This window comes from Gallus gallus, chromosome Z, assembly GCF_016699485.2.
Source record: "Gallus gallus isolate bGalGal1 chromosome Z, bGalGal1.mat.broiler.GRCg7b, whole genome shotgun sequence".
Classification (NCBI taxonomy): Eukaryota; Metazoa; Chordata; class Aves; order Galliformes; family Phasianidae; genus Gallus; species Gallus gallus.
Window position 1 is genome coordinate 36,415,576 of NC_052572.1, and position 20,468 is coordinate 36,436,043.

Consider the following 20,468-nt stretch of genomic DNA (forward strand, 5'->3'; position numbering starts at 1 on the left):
TTCCTGATACATGTTGGAAATACAATGCAGCACATAAGAATTAGTCTAGGAGGTTTCTAGAGTGTATGCCTAACTCAGCTGGTAAGAGAGTCTACGAGGGGAGGTACCCTGCTAGACCTGCTGTTTACAAACATAGAAAGTCTGGTGGGAGATGTGGTGGTCAGGACCATTCTTGGACAAAGTGTCCCCGAAATAGTAGAGTTCTCGATTCTTGGTGAAGTCAGGAGGGGAGGCAGCAAAACCACTACCTTGGACTTCCAGAGGGCGGATTTGAATAGTTTGGGACTCTGGTAGGGAGAGTCCCTTGGGATTCAGTCCTCAAGGGTAAAGGGGTCCAGGAAGGCTGTATGCTCCTCAAGAAGGAAGTCATAAAGGCACAGGAGCAGGCTGTGCATGTGTGCTGTAAGATGAGCCAGCTGAGAAGAAGACATGCATGGATGAACAGGGAGCTTTTCCTGAGGTTCCAGGAGAAAAAGAGAATTTACCTCCAGTGGAAGAAGGGAAGGACAACTTGAGTACAAAGAAGTTGTTAGGATGTGCAGGGAGAGAATTAGAAAGGCAAAAGTGCATCTTGAACTCAACTTGGTAAAAGAGAATAAAAAGCATTTTTGTGAATATACTGACAGTAAGAGGAGGACTAAGGAGAATCTCCATCCTTTACGGGATGTGGAGGGGACCATGACCAATGAGGATAAGGAAAAGACTGTGGTTCTCAGTGTCTTCTTTATGACTGTCTTTAAAAGTCAGATCAGTTATCCTGAGGGTACTCTACCCTCTGATATGGAAGTCCTGGATGGGGAAAAGAATAAACCCCCCACAGTTCAGGTAGAAACACTTAGAGACCTACTATTCCACCTGAACTGTCACAGGTCCATGGGACCACATGGGATCCACCTGAGGATGCTGAGGGAGCTGGGGGAGGCGATAGCCCAGCTGCTTTCCATCATCCATCAGCAGTCCTGGTGAACTGGAGAGGTCTCAGAGGATTGGAAGCTTGCCAATGTGACTCCCATCTCCAAGAAGGGTTGTAAGGAGGATCTGGGGGGGCCTGTCAGCCTGACCTCAGTGCCAGGGAAGGATATGGAACAGATTGTCTTGAGGGAAATCACACAGTGTTTGTAAGATAACCAGGGGATCAGGCCTAGCCAGCATGGGTTCATGAAAGGCAGGACCTGCTTGATCATCCTGATCTTCTTCTATCGTTGAGTGACCCACCTGGTGGATGAGGGAAAGTCTGTTGATGTAGTCTGTCTAGACTTCAGCAAAGCTTTTGACACTGTGTCCCGCAGTATTCTCCTGGAGAAGGTGGCAGCCCATGGCTTGGACAGCTATACTCTTTGCTAGGTAAACAACTGGCTGGATGGCTGGACCCAGAGATTGGTGGTGAATGTAGTTAAATCCAGCTGGTGACTGGTCACAAGTGGTGTTCCCCAGGGGTCAGTGCTGGGGCCTGTCCTGTTCAGTATCGTTATTGATGACCTAGATGAGGGCACTGAGTCCATAAATATGAATACAAGGTGGACTTAAATGAAAGTCCTGAATATAATAAAAATGTTACTGAGGCTCAGATGATGTCTTGAACTTCATGTCTTTCCTTCCCATGACAAAATCTCATCTGCCCAATTTGCTGGAGTATGTTCTTTAAAGCACTTATAGTTAACACCAGTGAAAATGTAGTTAAGTTCCCCAGATCGAATACCTTGTGTCCTTGAGTCTCTGAAAGATTTAGACCATGTTTCAAACAATGACTAATTTATTCCACTCTGTGCTAGAAGAAAAAATAGTTTAATCATATTTTATTTGCAGAACTTTTCTGAAAGTTTCCAGAAAAATGCTTTGTTTCCATACCTCCGCTGTGCTTCTTAAATTCATTTATTGTATTTACACGAAGACAATGAAAAATACTCTTCATAATTAGAACAAGATGAAAATTAAAACAAAATTTAAGTTTTAACAAAACGTCATCATTACAAAACAAATGCCCCTCTCCCCTCAAACAAAATAAAACAAATGCAAAAAACAAAAAACCAACCTCAAAATCCCACCAAAAAATCTCCAACAAAACTAAAAGAGGCTGAGACATGAAATGTTTTATAAAATAGTCTATGGCCAAGCATGACTGAAAAAGTGATCCCTCAAGTTTAGGATTTAGCTACTATGTGGATCATAACATTAAGGAAATATCTGGATTTCATGAGATTTTCAGTGCTCATTTCTTCAGTGAAGAAGTTCATCGGTTCATTGAAAAGTTTTACTGCATCTTCTGGCTGTTCCAGTGCTGTCTCCCCACCTCCAGTTTTCTACGTGGCCAGGCACTGCAAGTTGCATCCTTACTGCATCACTCCTGCCCCTTGAACCATTTTGATACATCTCAACCCACGGGAAACAAAATGAAAAACATGGTCAGCTGTAGTTTTAAATCCATTACTGTTGGTAAAATAACTCTTTAATGAAGAAGTCTTAGAAAAGTTGAATCCTGTCAGAAGACAAGTAGGGGTCTGTGTATTCAGACAACAGCTATCATCTGCTGATTGTAAACCACTTTCCTGTATTAGCACCTACATGACCTGCATGACTTCCCTGTTGACTGACTGACTTTTGCAGCTTGCCCAGGGCATAAAGGGTAAAGGTAGCAAGGTCCTTCCAGTGCCTGTGGGAGGAAGTTGACCTCTGAGAATGGTACGTCCTGGGGGCCACATGTTCAGATAGATTCCTCTGGGCTCCTGATATGGATGGGTATGGAGATGCTCAGTTTCTTCACTTGCATTTGCAACATCCCTAAGAGATTCAGACTTCCCCTGTGCATTCACATCAGCTTCTTCACAATAACTTTCAGTTTGGTGGTGCAGGTCCCTTTATCCAAAACTGCAGGGTAGATTCTTCACCATGGTCTCCATGGAGGATCCCCTTTTCTCCTGCTACATCCAGGACAGAGGCCTGCACCCAGCTCTTTGCCCTACAAAGCCATCAAACCAAGCTTCAAACACCAGACCTATCACTGCATTCCTCTTCCTTGTTTGTAATAATCATTTTATCTCTTCTTTTCTGCTGCCTTTGCAGGTATCTTGGGATAGAAGCTCAAGTGTTGCTACTGAAGCATACAAACAATGAACGCATAGCTACTGGAAAACAGCTAACACCTCTACATACTCAAATAGAAATTTTCAAAGGTGATGGTGATGATTGGAGTAATAGTCATAGATGTGGAAGGATGACTCAGTTAAGTAATTTAATGTGACAGATTCCAGAGGAAGACTGGACTTGGAATGATATTTATTGTTCAAAATCTGCTTTTTCTCTTTGATGGAAGAATAGCTGGTCTCAAGTGCATGCATCTTCTTGCTTGTGTTTCTAGTTTACATCTGCAAGTAGTGTATTTTCTACTCATTGGTGTCCATTTAGTCTTAGAAACACCTGCCAAAGAAATGTGATTTGCAAATAACAACCAGAATTTAACTATCTTCAGAGTCTTTACCTCCTGCAGTCTGGGTGTTGTTCTGATATTTGTTTCATTGTAAGCACACAAACGTACTGAAAATGCTGAGGATATTATTTATATCACTGCCATATCAGCCAAGTATCACATTTAATCTCTGCCTTCCAAATGACAGATCAGTTAAAATCTAACATGTCATGAAAAGCAGTGACATAACAGACATGGTGCAAGACTAACATGGTATAATTTCATGCTATCTCTTTTCACAGAATTGTGGAATGTTTTTTTCTCTCTGCAGCCTATGCCAGTGCTCAGTCACTTGCCCACTAAAGAAATGCTCCTGGATGTTTAGACTTAACCTCCTGTGTTCCAGTTTGTGCCCATTACATCTTATCATGTCAGTGGGCACCACTGGAAGGAGTCTGGTTCCAGCCACATTCTTCTTTCAGGTATTTATGGACATTGGTGAGATCCTCTCTGAGTCTTCTCTTTTCCAGGCTAAGGAGTCCCAGATCTTTCAGTGTTTTCCCATACAGAAATGCTTTATTTCATCATCATCTTAGCAGCCCTGTGTCAGATTCTCTCCGGTACTGCAATATCTCCCTTCTACTGGAGACCTCAGATGTGAAGACAGAACTCCAGATCTGGCCTGACTAATGCTGACTAGGGTGGAAGAATCACCTCTCTTGACCTGCTGGTAATAGTTTGCCTAATGCAGCCCAGGATACCATTAGCCTTTCTAACGGTAAGGTCACATTGCTGACTCATTCTCAACTTGATATCTCTCAAGACCACCAGGTACCTTTCTGCAGAGCTGCCTTCGAATTGGGTGGCCCCAAGGATGTCCTGGTGGCTGGGGTTGTTCCTCTTCAAATGCAGGACTCTGCAATACTTGTTCACCTTCATGAGGTTCTTGTCAGCCCACCACTCCAGCCAGCAGAAGTCGCTCATGGCAATGTGACCTTCTGGTGAATCTGCCTGGTTTTTATTCCTTGAGTCATCAAAAAGTAGTCATTTCTAAAGTAGTCAGACCATAATACTTCGCAGGTTTTGTGGCAAATGGATCTCTTGTGTAACATATAACTAAATCGAATGTATTGCCATCTGCTGGTAGCAGCTAAAACTGCAGCTTTTCAAGAGACGGTTGACTGGACTTTCTGGAGTTTCTGACACAAAATTATAATAGAAATAATTTAGCAAAGGCTCAATCTATGCATAGGGTAACAGATCTAGTAGCTGTTTATGTGACATAATTCATCAACATTGCCTGTGTTTCTGGCATTTTGTGTTGTTACAGATTTATATTCTAGGTGTATGAAGACTTTTCATTATTATGATTGTCAAAGAATCACAGAAATAAAAAACTAATAATCTTTCCCTACTTCTGCAGAAACCAGGAATATTAAGCAAGGCAATTAATACAGTTTGACAGATATGTGTAATTGTATGTGGAGATCTGGAATTTATAGGTGAATTTTGCATCAAATAGAAAAGTACACATATTCTTTCTCAGTGTACACATATTCTTTTTCTTCCTCTTTGACTGTTTGACGCAGTGGTCTTAGTCAAGAACGTTTGACAAAGCATATTAGACACAGAAAGAAGCAGTGAAGCCTCCAAAGCATTAAGTAGTACTAAGAAACATTGGCAGGGAAAGAAAAGAAACCCCTCTCTATGCCTCATGTTCAGATGCCTTGGCTCTTCTGGAGGACGGTTGGAAGATGACGCAGAATTTAGAGCATGAGCATCACCACTGATATTAAAACTTTGGTTGTGGCATCATATCATGGCAGTGCTAGAGTTGTCTCTGCTCATGCATGTGAAGCTGTTTTCCAAGGATCTTGCCTTGATCAATGACAACACAGTGCTGCGGTTTTTAGGAAAAAGTATGTAATCTGAAAAAGATCTTCCAAACTTGCCTTCGTCTTTCAACAACTATGTAAACTTATACAATCAAAAGCTCACTGGCAGGTCATAGTTAGGTAGTTTTCTATAATTTATTCTGAAGCTGATGATTTGCATTTTGCCAAAATCACAGTAATTTTAAGATAAGCTTTAGTCTCTGCTACCTTTGATGATTTTCTTTTTCTTCTCATAAATATCTTTGATATTGCAGATCATTCTCTTTAATGGGCTTAGCTTTACAACTTTGGTTTTAATGAGAAAATAATTTTATGGTTATAAGTACTTATTTCAAGCCATATGTTTGTGTATCTAGGGTTGGAGCATACTAGTATTTTTCCAGTCATCTTTGGTTTCTACATATTTGTGTTTTGTAGGCCTTCAAGTTTTGTTTTCAAACCACTTTATTTTATGCTAAGCCATCTGTCTTCACTTAATATATGTATATTTACTTCCCTTATAAGTTGAAAGATTGGATTGTGTCTGAAGAGATTGACAATAACCGAGGAAACTCCTAACTTGCTGTTAAACTGTCAAAAAAATTGTGTTGTATGTTTGGGTTTGCCAAATTACTAAAATTATTGCTGTTCAGCAGCTATGTGGTCAGAACCCATAGAGGGAAATGCTTAAAGCTGATTACAACTTTCTAAATCCTCTGGCATGCACAAGTGTGAGGAGACTTTTGAGCTATGCCACCTTGTGCCTACTAAGTCATTAGCAAACAGGCTGCCTGAAAAATGCAATGAAATTTGTGTTGGAAAAGAGACACTTCTGAACGGTACTTTCTCTGAGTAAATTCTGTCTGTTGTAGGATGCTCACTGTAGTTTGAGTGGGTATAGTATTTAGCAGATCTTGATCTGTTATTTGCACATGGCATTGAGGATTGTGGAGTCATGAAGTCTGAGGATTTTAATGCCCCTGAATGCATTCTGTCTGAAGCAATCTGTGCAGGCTTGAAGTTCTGTTCTTCCCTTTTGGTCTGCTCCATCTGCGCTTAGGATACTAATAACAAGTACTTCAAGACATGTAATGATTAGGTAAGAACCAGTGGTTCCAAATCTTATCTTCGAGAACAAGTAAGCAGTGAATAGTTGCACCAAGGTGTAAATCTACAGTGAATTACTCCATCCTCCTCTTATTAAAGCCACAACTAAGCAACAAAAGCAATTATCTGAGCAATGTGCCTTTTCATCAGTGTAGCAGGTGCTGTGAGCAGAGTAGCAGTGTGTCATATCAGATGTTATTACTGAAGAAAGCAGGTGTATTCACGACCATGCAGCCAGACATTCATTTTGGCTAGGATAAGAGCAAGAATAGAATTTGAAGTAGAAAAGAGCATTATCACTGAAGGAAACTTATGTACACACGTTTTCATACAAAATTCCAAGTACTTCTGCTTTCAAATTTTCAGAACTGATCTAAAAAACAGAACATGGATATACAGAAACTTTACTAACTATTTTTCTTTATAAAACCAAATTCATTTGGCATTTTTTTTCTCCTGAATTTAAAGCTGTTTTCAAGTTTCTAGTAAAACATTCTGATTAACTGATGGGAGTAATGTAGACTTAGTGATCAATAGCAGTTTGGATTAATTCCTTTAAGCCATGTATACCACCCTAATTTCTTGTTATCCACATTAGAAAATCTTAAAAATGCTTTTTTTTTTTTCATAAGACTTCTAATGCTTTTCCTTTGAACCTGGTTATTATGTCTACCAGTAGAGCATAGAGTACCTAAATACAATTAAAAATATACCTGCTTTTCTTTTGGTTCAGCTTCCAGATTTTCAAAGAACTTTGTAATATATTATTTCAGAATAGTGTAGAAAAGCCTCAGTTGGCTCCAGAGACAATATGTGCTAAACTTGATTTGAATTTCATATAGATGTCTGGCTTCAGTGTTAGATTTGCCTTTTCCTTTGACATTCAGAGACCTCTACCCACACAAGTTTTGCCTGCATGTCAATTTATGAAGTAGCTGTGTTTTTCCTTTTTCTCTGAATACCGGTGTGGCGTCAGAGCAAGGTTACTTGTGTTTCTGTTACACAATAGTGCCTAATCAGTGTTCAGGAGCTGAAATGTTAATTTGAGAGTCAATACCGATGCAAGCCAGCTTTTATGTTTCTTGCATGAAATTAATTAAAGGGATTTGTAATTAATGGGATTTGTCACCTGACACGGTTCCTGCCCAGCCTTGACAGGGACTCCTGGTGCCTCCACCACCACCCTGCTTCTGCTGTGCTGCAGGGTTGTGCCCCTTGGGGATGTTTCGACCCTTCTGGGGTCACCAGCATCCTGCCCTGGCCCTCCCATTTCAGCCTCCTGTTGCTCCCAGACATGATCCGTGTAACCATCCACTGAGCTGTGAAACGATGTGGGATAATGAGGATGTTAGGTGCAGACTTACCATTAATGCTGTTCAGGCTTGTTTGACTCATTTGGATGCAGTAGGTTAGGGAAGGATCAATGCAGGTATTACCTTACATAGTTAAAAAAAGGCCTTTTCAGTAGCAGCGCTACAGTGCAGTGACTTCTGTTTGCTTTCATATCCACATCTAGAACTGCCTGATTTTACCATCTGACTCAACACATCAGTATATGCATTTTGTGCACCCAAAGCAAAACAGCATTTTAAAATTCCATCCTGAAAAGTAACCTTAGTAGAAAAGGTCTCCTAGAAAATTATTTATTGCCTTAGGTTTTACAGTGTATATGGAAAGCAATGGAAAAGGCACCTTGAACCACAGAAAGTCAACAAGCAGAACATTTCATCTTACTAGAATGACACCATGAGAGTGTGCAGAGGTGGACACATGGGCAGAAGCAGCAGGAAAGTGGTTATTTTACTGTGAGTAGGTTATGTCTCTATAACTTAAATGTTGACTACAAGCAAAATTGAGCCTTACAGATTTACCAATTTCAATTTTACCAATTTACAAATTTCAAATATTTGTACCAACCTTAGTTATGTTGTCATTGTTTGATGTCAACTTTATCTCCTTTGGCTGTCTAATGAGTTATCACTTAAGTGATATGAGGAAGAATATGTGAACCAGTAATTTACTCTTCCTTCATTGCAGGGTGTTTTATCAGTTTTTGCTATGGTAAAGGGATAATTATTTGTTTTGATCTTCAGTCTTTGTGTATCGTGCATGCTTCAGCATTTTTACTGTGTAGAAAATGTCCCTGACAAGGAGGTACAGATTTGAACAAATAAAAGCGTGGCATATTTGCTAATTAAAAAAAAAAAAAAAAAAAAAAAAAGTTTTGTTTGATGAAGTCGTTGAGGAACGAGCCCAAGTTCCTTCAACCTGTCTCCACTGAGGCTTTTTCTATTATTTGTTATGTAATTCAAAAACTCGATATTGTTCTGATTGCTATGACACAGAGATAAATTAAATGCAGGGTCATTTATTTATTTATTTATTTTTCTGCAAGACTGATGTGCTGCAAAGAGGACTTTATGTAATGAAAACTGATCATGCTTGTTAAACCATGTCTCTAATTGCAACATCTGCACCTTTCTTGAACACCTCCAGGTATGGTGACTCAGCCACCTCCTTGGGCAGCCTGTTCCAATGCCTTACCACTTTCAGAGATGAAATTTCTCCTAATATCCAACCTAAACCTTCCTAGCACAACTTCAAGCCATTACCTCTTATTGCTAGATATGTGGGAGAAGATATTGATGGTCATCTCACTGTAACCTTTCTGAAGTTGAAGAAAGTGTTAAGGTCTCACCTGAGCCTCCTCTTCTTGAGACTAAACAATCCCAGTTCCCTCAGCTGCTCCTTGTACTACCTGTGCTCCAGACCCCTCACCAGCTTCACTGCCCTCCTCTGGACACGCCAGGGTCTCATTGTCTTTTTTGTAGTAAGGGGCCCAAAACTGAACACAGTGCTTGAGGTGTGGCCTCAAATGCTGAGTACTGTTGACTGCACTGTTTCTGATGCAAGCCAGGATGCTGTTGGTCTTGACTACCTGGGTACACTGCTAGATCATGTTTAGCTGGTTATTGACCAACATGCTGAGATCCTTTCTTCTGTGTAGCTTTCCAACCACTCTGCCCTAAGCCTGTAGCATTGTCTGGGGTTATTGTGGCCAAAGTGCAGGATCTGGGGCTTGGTCTTACTGAACTTCATCCCACTGACCTCAGCCCAGCTATCCAGCCTGTCCAGATTGCTCTGTAGGACCTTCCTTCTCCCAAGCAGATCAACACTTCCTCCCAGTTTGACGTCATCTACATAGTTACTGAGGATGCACTCAATACCCTCATCCAGATCATCAATAAGGATTGAGCAGGACAGGCCCCAGTACTGACCCCTAGGGAACATAGGACTATGATTCTGTGACTCTGTGATTCTTTGATTATTCCCCAGCTGGATTTAACTCCATTTACCACCACTCTCTGGGCCCAGCCGCCCAGCCATTTTTTTAACCCAGAGAAAACTACACCTGTCTAAGCCATGGGCTGCCAGCTTCTCCAGGAGAATACTGTGGGAAACAGTGCCAAAAGCATTGCTGAAGTCTAGGCAGACTATGTCCACAGCCTTTCTCTTATCCACCAGGTAGGTCTAGTGGTCATAGAAGGAGATGAAGTTAGTTAAGCAGGACCTACCTTTCATGAACCCATTCTGGCTAGGCCTGACTCCCTAGTGTGATTGCATTCAAAATGATCTACTCCATAATACTGTACTCCATAATCCGTAATACTGAGGTCAGGCTGATGGGCCTGTCATTTCCTGGATCTTCCTTCTTGTACACAGGTATCACACTGGCAAATGTCCAGACCTCTGGAACCTTCTCAGTTGATGAGGACTGCTGATAAATGATGGAAAGTGACTTAGTGAACACTTCTGCCTGCTCCATCTGTAGTCCTGAGTGGATGTAATCTAGTCCCAGAAGCTTGTAATAGTCTAGGTGGAGTAGCAGGTCACTGTTTCCTCCTGAATTATGGAGGTTTATTCTGCTCCCCATCTTTGTCTTCCAGATCATGGATCTGAGTACTCTGAGGGTAACTGATCTGACTATTAAAGACAGTAGCAAAAAAAAGGCATTGAGTGTTTCAATGCCTTTTCCTCAACCTTTTCCTCATCCTTGGTGGTAACGTTCTCTGCCATATGCAATAAAGAATGGAGATTCTCTTTGGCCTTCTTTTGTTGTTTATGTATGTAGGTTGCTCCAAAAGTAACGTCTCCCATTTATTTCTGTGGAAATTACATGGCAACAAAATGTAAGAAAATATTGGTTAGAAGGTTCAGTCTCTACTGCCATACCACCAACATTCACCTCTGACATTGTTGACCAACATAATAAAATAGGAGGCATTACTTTCAGAGCAGCCTTCATATTTGTGAAAACATTTTTTGTTTTCACAACAGTGGCCAGATTATGGCCTAGCTGGGCTTTTGCCTTTCTAATTTTCTCTTTGCAACATCCTTGTACAATCTCAAAGTTACCTGTCCCTTCTTCCAAAGTGATACTTGCAACACGTCATTTCTAATCTTTTATTTCCAAGCCTGACTTGTGTCTCATTAATATAATGTTTGCTTTGTTTCATCATAAAGGCTGTCTAGTGTTATAAGTTCATGGCAAGTCAGGGTAAATCTGTTATTGCATATACAGTATGTAGTATTCGCATATTGGGAGAAGCAAAGAATCTTAGGGGAATTTCTACATCCAGTAAAGCAAACATAAACCAACAGATATATCAGTGTCAGGTTCCATTTGCTATATTTTAAATGTATTTTAGGAATCCTTTTTTTTTTTTTTTTTTGTAAAGTTATCTAAATATGTCTCTATGACAAGGGCTGTTTTTCATGAGGAAAAAACATTTGTATACAGTCTTCCATATGCAATACTGTTGAAGTGTAGACCTGCATACAGCATCTAAGTTTCCCCATGTGAACACCATGCAACATCTGTGCTTAGCAGTGCACTTTAACATTTAAATGTTGGTGTTAGTCATAGATGAGTACATTGCAGGATTTTTTTAATTGTTTTTTTCAGTAATAGGAAGATGAAAAACTTCTTCCATTCTTTTGACCCTAGCATGCAAAACCTAAGTAGTAAACTAAACATTCATGAAAGATTAATTACTTAGGAAATTAGTATCTTCTTATATTTCAGTCAGTGAAACTTCACCAGCACCATCCGTTCAGTGACAGACAGGACACAGTTGATGTGGATAACACTTTATCGCAGACCGCTCAACCTTCAGACAATCTCCTGTACTGGTGGCACCTGGAGCAGCCCTGTGAAATACATTCACAATGCCTAAAAATGAAAAGCCAGCCACCAGTGAAGGAAATGGTAATTACGACTATAATTATATATGTGAAGCATATATTCTTTTTCTGCATGTAGCTCAACAGTATGAAAGTTTTGTTTTCTTCTTGTTTCTTTTGATGCAAATTTGCTTTTATCATAGTTTGTCATCTTTTGTTCAATTTTACTTCCTGTTTACTTCCCTGTTGAGGACAGCTTTGCTCTAAGTTGGTTAGGTATGGGATGGCAGCGTGGCTGTCCACTAGTTAGTAAATCAAAAGAGTCCAACCACAGTCCAGTTACTTGTTCTACATTTATATGCACTTGGATGGAAAGATTGAGAAAATTAGGGTATTTTGTAGCTTCTGTAAAATACATAAATGCAATGGCTCTTTTGCTCATTCCTTTCAACATTTAGTGTTAAAATCAAGCACATACTTTATAGTAAGATAAAGCATTAACAATAATTCTGTACTGATACTGGAATGATCTGAATATAAGAAACATTTTTGTAGGATTATAATGATGTGATTTTTTTCTGACAAAGTGCGAAGTATCTCAATAATGTGGGAAGTGCTCTTGATTCTCACAGACAATACTATTCTTTCAAAGGAAAGATCAAAAATATTGATGTTTTTTAATATAGGGCTGACATGACATTCACCATCACAGAAAATGAATGAATTCATTCTTGTTAGGTGTTGCTAAATACCAGGGCTGATACTATGTAAAAGTGCTTTCTGTTGTTGTTGGTTTTTTTTAATCCATGCTCATAATATGAAATAGAAGTAAAGTAAGCTATGCTTCTGTGGCTATAATGTTTTCTTTCCTCCTGTATGAGCCTTCATTTTTCCCCCATTTTTTTTTCTACAAATGCTGATACTGCCATTTCCAAGTAGTACTTGCCAACTGAGCTCCTTTTAACAAGGAAGAAAAACAGAATTTAGTGTAGCATAAGCAAAATATTTATCAGCGTAAGTAAAGTTTTTCTTCTTCCTTGAAAAGTTTTTTCATATAAATTCATGTTTCATATAGACTTATGATAATAGTACAATGAATGAATAAGTTAAGTAAATCACATTTCAGAACCTAAAGAGGTCAGATTGGTATCGTTTACTGTCATTTCACATGTGCCAGGCATTGGCCATTTAATATTCTTATCCTAGTTCTTGGACTAAAGACTTCAATGAAAACAGTGAGAACTTGCCCACCGTCAAGCCAGGGAGGGAAATGGAAGTGCATCCACAGAGATAGTGACCTGGAAAATTGTATCTATGCTCTCATGAAGGGGGTGAATTTCTGAGGGGTTTTTCTTTGAATTACCTACTTCCTCTGCCTTCTGCAAGAAACAATTCTAACACTTTGTAGTGTTTAAGTATAGCTCAAAAGGAAAATGGAAAAGCAGATCATGGTCAGATGGATTGTCCGCTGCCAGCCTTGCATGCACTCTTGATCTATGCTACCTCAGTCTGTTGTTTCAGCAGAACATTTAGAAGATGTTCTTCATTTTTCCTTACCAGTGGAAAACCAATAAGTAATTCACAGTTGTAAATCAAAATAAAATGATTTGTTCCCTTTAGTTCCCATCTGTAATTTTCAAACGTTGTCTGGGCTAAAACTACTTGTAGTTAGCTTTACCAGACTACTGGTGGCTTCCTCACTTGGTAATACAAATATTCTGTCTACTTTAGCATCTACATCACTGGCAGGTTAGATGCAGAAAAATAAACACTATATTTGCTTGTGTAACTGAATATGAATTATTGTTTTACTTAATAAATTCAGAACTACTGCTGGACAGGATATTTTTTCAGACAGTGACTTATTTTAGTCCATAGGAAGAAAATACACAACACTATCTGTGAAAAGCATAAAAACTCAGGCATGGTCTCAAATATTAAGTGTTCTAGTAATTCTAGAATTGCAATTCTTATTTATAATGTCTGTGTTTCAATTAATGTTCTAGTTTAAAAAATTTCTAGGATACCTTCAAGGTCAGTATTCTCTGAAGGTTTGCTTTTCATTGGTATGACTATGAAATTATCTTTTCTTCTTAAACAAAGCTACTGGAAAGTTAAGAGATAAATGAATTCTGAAACACTGAAAAAAAATCAGCAATAGGTTTTGGCTTCCACTTTTATAGGACACTTCATACAAGATGTGAATATGGCTGGCTATTAGTGGGGTTCAGAATAGGATTCTCTCTCCTGTGTTTCTGAAGCCATTCTCAGATTTTAAATTTAGCAGCTAGCAGAATGTGGCATATAACTACTCTCTCTTTTGCCATTAAGATTTAAAATATAAATGGAAGGATTTGAGCTTTGTCAAAGATGTTTGAATCTCTACATAATTTTACATCTTGTAGTGGCAACTCTGTTGATTCTGTTATTTAATGAAATGTAATGAAAAAGACAACAGGAACATGAACCTATCAAGTTCCAAGCAGATTTTTTATGTTTGCTTTTCATAATTTGTTTAGCTAACAAAAATTCCTCATAATAACATTCTGAATCTAGATAATACAAAAATACTTTTAGCTGTAAAGCATGGAAGTTATTTTGTTGGGGATAGATAGATAGATAGAGAGAGGGAGGACGTTTCGCTTAGTTGTGAGAATCTAATTGCAGGAAAAAGAAAGTCATTAAAAAGGCCTAAGGTTAAGACATTTTGTAAGGATGCAAACAACTTACTTGGCTGTCTCTACAATGTGTTTATTTGCTGTAGAAGTGAGGAGAGAGCAATTTTGAACTATCAGGTTCAAAGAAGCCATAAATCTGGAATTAAAACTGCAATGTTAACACTATGTCAGATTCCTGGTACAAATCTGAAAACTAAGCAGAGGAAGCATGATATTTATTAGACAAGAAAAAAATAATCTGATGAATGGTTTTGGGCTTTGACATGTACTGCTTTGTTTCTTCGTTCTTTTTTATTTTACTCTTTGTTTTACATGGCACAGGAGATACACACATACACAAGTGGTTGGAAAAAAAACAAAACATTTTGCACATCATTATCCTTCGATGAGGGACTTGGGCCACTGTCTTCCCCGGCAGCTAGGTCATCACTGTTGAACCTCAGCTCTCTAGTCAATAACTTTTTATCCAAATCACAATGAAAATCTGTAGGTCTCCCTTAGCTCCTCTTGGCTGTGCAACTTTTATCTACCTGGTGTTTCAAGTGTGGGACCAGGCTCTCATTAAAATATAAAGCTTCCAAGGGTCTAAACTTTTGCTGAAAGATGTACTTGGGGATATATGAAAAACTTATGTGATGACCTGAGGGGTGGATGGAATAAAAGGGTGAAACAAATACATTCTGTCTCTTTTTACTATGTTTTTAAATGCTAGAAATGGAATTGGATTTTTGGCCAAAGTTTACAATCTTTAGCCATGGGTATTCTACAGTTCACTGATGGAGACATCCTTTACTGGGACAGGCAGTAAGACTTTATGTCAGGCTTTATATTGCCTTGTACTTCAACAAAACTCTGTTTCTTGCATTTTGGAAATACACTGAGAACAGGAGCTCTCTAATATGAATGCCTCAAATCTTAGATGGGTGCACCAGTTCACTCTTCTGCTGTAGACTTTCCTTGAGTTCTTGATATACTATTTCTGGTGTGTTTTATAGCTGTTACTTCTAGTGATATTCTTCCTCACAGAAGTATTGTGAGGCCTTGCATTATTTATATGAAATAATATTATGGAAATCATATAAATACCAAGAATTGAACTTTATACAGATCTGCCTATTCTTTCTGTCTGAAATTTCACAACAGTTTGTTGTCCTTCATGGCTTCTATTTCTGCTTTTTGGTCACCCAGTTTATTAGCTGTCTGTACTGACGTCTTTCTGGCACTGGAAAAAATCCAGGTTGGTTGAGCTGAGAGGAAGATACAATAATTGCTTGCAGGACACTATCTGCATTTGATCCACTTAATTGGCTTAACAATTAATTAATAAATATACACCTGTTTTGTGACTTAAAAAATAGGCAAAGAATCTGATACCATTTTTAGATTCATCTACAAGTCTCCACTGATGTTTTTCCAAGACACGAATACTCAGAATTGCTTAGCAGCAGTAGGTTTTACACAGTAGCATTTTAAGCAGAAATATTACAATAGCAGGCCATATTTTATGGAGTAGTTCCAAGAATCATTATCACTCTCAAAGTGAAAAGTTAAGGCAACCTTGTGGTATAAAAAAAAATGTTAAAAGAAAAGCATGAAATCTGGCAGATGTCCTCTGGTAATGAAATGCAAAGGACTTGGGAAGATAAGAATAAAACATTTCCTCGCTATGCTAATTGGCCACTTCACAACAAAGACTCCTATGGTTTTATAGATTGTATTCTGTGCTTAATTTCCTCACCAGCCAACCTGCCAGCATTCTAAGCTCTCTCCTAAACTGTCTTCTGAGATTAATGTCCTGTCTCTGACCTGTATATTATTTTGAACTGAGATTTGGTACACTCTGTAGTCTCATATCCGGCTATAGTTCAAAACATAAATAAGACTTCAAGAGATGTGATAACTTACTCAAATTAGACTTCTGTTGCCCTTAATCTAGAATAATGACAAACTTTCCCTCAAACTACTCAGGAAAAGAAATCAGTATGCAATTGGCTTTCCTAGATCATAGGGAGTTATGGAATACAGATACAAATATGCCTAATAATATACATATAATCAGGGCTGAATGCAGTATCTTAGAAGATGTGACAGCTGAGCAATAGTTTGCTCTGAATTCTTATAAATTCAAGTTATCTAATTCAAACCACAATTACCTGAAATGAGCTCTGTGAGTGCTAATACTGTGAAGAAATGAGGTCTGATAAACACTTTCCTGGAACCTTGAGTAATTCGAGATATTGTTGTAGCATGTTTGTAGCTTGCTGTTAGACAAAGCTTTGATGAACTTTTGATAAGCAAGATCACATGAAGATACGTTTAAAAAGTAGAAGACAAGCTGTACACCTAAAAGAATCCTGTACAGTGATGATTTTGTTTCTGCATGGAAAACTATACATTCCTACTTTAATAAGAGCATTTTTAATGCTCTTTGTTTTTTCCTGTAGGATGGTAATACAGTACTGAATTGTAGGTTTTCAGGGATAGCTGCAATATGAGTGCAGGGTTGAGTAGCTATGTAGCTTATATGAATACGTGCATACATGCTATTCAAGATAGACCTGACGGATATTAAAGAACCTTTGCCCCCTTCCTTAGTGAATTTTGTTCTCTTGAACTTCTGGTTCCACACTGAGCTTCAGCTTTTCTCATCACACAGCTCATGACGCACAGGGCAACACAGAATTTTGTCTGAATTCTGCCTTTTAAAAATAAATTCTGTGCAATGATTCCTGCATCACAACTCATGACCTGGGAGAGAGTTCTCGTTCTGTGTATACAGCAGAAAGAGAGTGATAAGCCCCAGACATTTTTCTTTCTGAACGTTTCACCAAAATCCGTGTAGCTGAGCGCAGCACAGGGGACATTTAAGTGCTTTTTGTGTGAATCATAACAGTGTGCATACCATTGAGTCTCAGGAGAACTGACAATAATTGTCGATGTAACATAGAAGTAATAGAAGGCTCTTTTGTTATGTTTTGTTTTGTTTTCAGTGTAAGCTCACAAACAAATTGAGTATGTTTTGTATCTGTAGCTGAGCATGGGTCTCTGGAGACAGGAACGTTCTGAAGTTTGGAGATAAAATTTTAATTTTTTGCAGAAATCATTTTTTAAGATGGACTTTGGATGTTTCCTTGGATGTCTTTAGTACCCTCTACTCTTTTAGCCGCATGATTCAGTGTTATCACTGGTTGTTTTCATCTAGAATCATTTTGTGGAAACAGCCACTCTGATTTCATGTTTGTTTATTTATTTATTTATTTATTTCCTCTTAATTCTTTAAAAACTTGTTATTATTTTTCTGTCTGTGAACTTTTATAAAAACACAGGCCTCACTATTCAGATACACTCCCTTCTAACTGCATGCTTGGTACTTTCTTCAATAATCAATTAGTTTCACACTTAATTATACCTGAAATACTTGTTTCAGACAATCACATTTTTTACCCTTATGATATTAAAATTAATTAAAGTTCAGCATCTGTATTATGCTGTATTTAATCCTGTATTACATAGTTCATAGTTAATTTCGCTATTATGTCAATATGATGTTAGGTCCAACCTGAGACACTTCCACCGGTAATGCACGTTTCAGTTAAACCTCCATCTGATTGCTTGTTGTATGTACACTTGGGAATCTGCAGTGAGGCCAATCTTGTATCTTTAAGCTCTTCCCTGGGAATCTGTTTGGCTAGAGAAGATCAGCAAAAGCATTAGCTGCAAACAAAGAACCATGCCCCATTGTGGCATGCAGAGTATCTCTTTAGAAGTGCCTGCTGTCATCTTTGCAGGCTCTCAATAGCAATGTAATGATCTTTGTCTAATGGAGATCTAGTTACTGTCAGCAACAGAAGGCATATGTCCAGAGAGAACAAAGGAGCACTTATTTTCACATTTCACTGATGATATTATGATAACATTTTTGCATTGTCTTTAAAAAAATATTGTACAGGTGCTGTTGAATTGATAATTAATAAGTCCTAGTTTTAAAATGCTAGTCAAATTCTGTGTAGTAATACTTTGCATGTTACTGTGCACAGTAAAACAATACCCTAGATTCTTTCTTGTTTTCAGTCTTGCATATTTTAATATTTTCTTTGATGCTAGATATAGATAAGAAATTGATCCTGACAGTTAGCTGTAACAGCGCCTAGGTAAATTTTGTTTATAATAAATTTGTTTATAATTTTTCAGTTAATCTCTCTGGCTTCATAAAATCTATGAAAGTAACTAGAGAATGGGTGGAGAAAGACACCAGGTAAAGAAGAGTCCATAAGACTAATGCATGAGTGAAGACGGAAAGTAACTGTAGCTTGCTCTTGTCTGGAAAATGTAGCATGGTGATCACAACACACTATTGTCCTGTCTATATGGAGGGATGGCATACTTATATGTATAGAACGTATACATCTGAACATACATGCTATATTGGAGCCTAATGACAGCTGTCTACTTCTATTCAAGGCAATATTTCATAGTCATTGATCTCTTACTGCTATGTATCTTGACATATTCCACTGGCATGCTGTTCCGCATCTACAAACTCAAACTAGGATACCTGAAGAAAACCTTTCAGCTCCTGGCTTTTCAGGTATTAGTTGGACTGTTTCTGAAGGTGCATTGCTGGTGAACACCACTACTAGTTTCAGTAGTGACATGATATGTAATATGTAGTATTATGATATAAATATACAGTATAATGATGGATATAATGACGTGATAGAGAGGAGTGTTTTTCTTCTCCATAAATATATGATCCCGGTCTCAGAATGTGCAGGAAAGATGAACTGGATACTGTCTTGGATACTGATGAACAGCAGAAACAACCTCTCTTGTTGAACTTATTGAGACCAACAAACATAAACAATGGATCCACTCCAAAACAAAGATGTCTCTATGCAGAAATACTACTGGCTTCTGTAAGTACACTCTCCCTCCAAAGTCTCCGGGGTTTCTGTCATCTCCTGAGGGACAGAAGAGGACTGTTGTACAGAATACAAGAGAGCTGTGTCAACTTCCGTGAAATGCTCAGAGATTTGGTTGCTGAAATGGAAGATCTGAGAGCAACTTTCTTCTTTCCTCTGGGATTGCACTCTTCAGCAGTGCTACAGCTATAAAATTTCATTCCCTCCAGTCAGTCAAATCATTTAATGACTCTTTTAATCTTTAATCTCAGACGGTGCTTATCTTTCACACCTCTAAGAAAATCTGAGAATTGCTTGAGAATCATTTTCATCTTCTTTCATTTATTCCTTCAATTACAAGGTGCTGCTGGTTGCAGTGTTCCTTTTTTAGGGTCCTCCTGTCCTACATATTTGCTCTGTAAGATTTAGTTCTTTGTGCCATCACTTTCAGTTTTACTTATTTTAGTGCTGAAAGAAAATGCAACTTTTTTTTTTTTTAATCTCTGTTTTCATCCGATTTCTTGAAAGCTGCTCTCCTTGTTCCAAAAGATTTGTGGAATGGTGTAAAGGAGCACAATGTCATAATTCCTAAAAATTTCTTAAACACCCTGTGTTCCTAGTGACTAATCCACACTTCACATGCACTGGCTTTTGTTTTCTAATCACAGATGGTAGTGACGTCAACAATGAAGAAGACAGTGCAGCTGAGAATCAAGAAAATGGCAGAGGAGCAGGTCAGTAGGTGTGGATACCTTTGAGGCCACTTTCAGTTATCTACATGAAACAAGGAGGGAAGTTCTCTCTCTAGCATACTACCTACTCTCATATTTTCATTTCTGTCACAGATAAAGAGAGGAAGAGAGCAAAACCGAGAACCAGAAGGGGACATGCCAGAGGGAGAGCCAGACATGGTGGTGAGGAGGATGGAGATGATGAAGATGGGACAAGGAGAGCTGGGCAACGCAGGCAGAGGAACCGGAGGGGACGTGGACGAGCAGGTGGAAATGAGGGCAGTGATTCTGAGGGGGATCCTACAAAAGCGAGGAAGAACCAGGCAAATCAAAAATCAAAGGAAGATGATGAACAAGAGGAAGATGAAAAAGGGGGTAAGAGTGGGAAAGGCAAAAATGAGAAGAAACAGGACAAAAAGGCTGATAAGAAAGGGAAAAAAGAAAAGGCCAACAAGAAGAAAAAGGACAAAAAGAAATCAGGATCTGGGTAATTCAATATATATATATTAATATAAAACAATTGTTGCGTTACGTAAAACCTGCTTCCATTTATAGCTGTGAAATACCAAGACTTGGCATGACTCCCTGTC

The 20,468-nt window shown here is 38.5% G+C and overlaps 1 protein-coding gene across 4 annotated transcripts in view; it reads left to right on the plus strand.

Moving 5' to 3' along the window:
* TMC1 (transmembrane channel like 1) overlaps window positions 1-20,468 on the plus strand; it is a 123,616-nt gene that overhangs the window by 52,201 nt on the left and 50,947 nt on the right. The window contains exons 2-4 of one of the 4 annotated variants that reach the window (NM_001398433.1): window positions 11,471-11,653; window positions 19,816-19,881; window positions 19,993-20,365. In NM_001398433.1, coding sequence (NP_001385362.1) covers window positions 11,614-11,653; window positions 19,816-19,881; window positions 19,993-20,365 — 479 coding nt within the window. In that variant the 5' untranslated portion in view covers window positions 11,471-11,613. Of the gene's footprint in view, window positions 1-10,592; window positions 11,654-11,680; window positions 19,163-19,815; window positions 19,882-19,992; window positions 20,366-20,468 lie in introns of those variants that run through there. The other 3 variants (XM_015280292.3, XM_015280294.4, XM_046905372.1) reach the window with 3 other exon arrangements.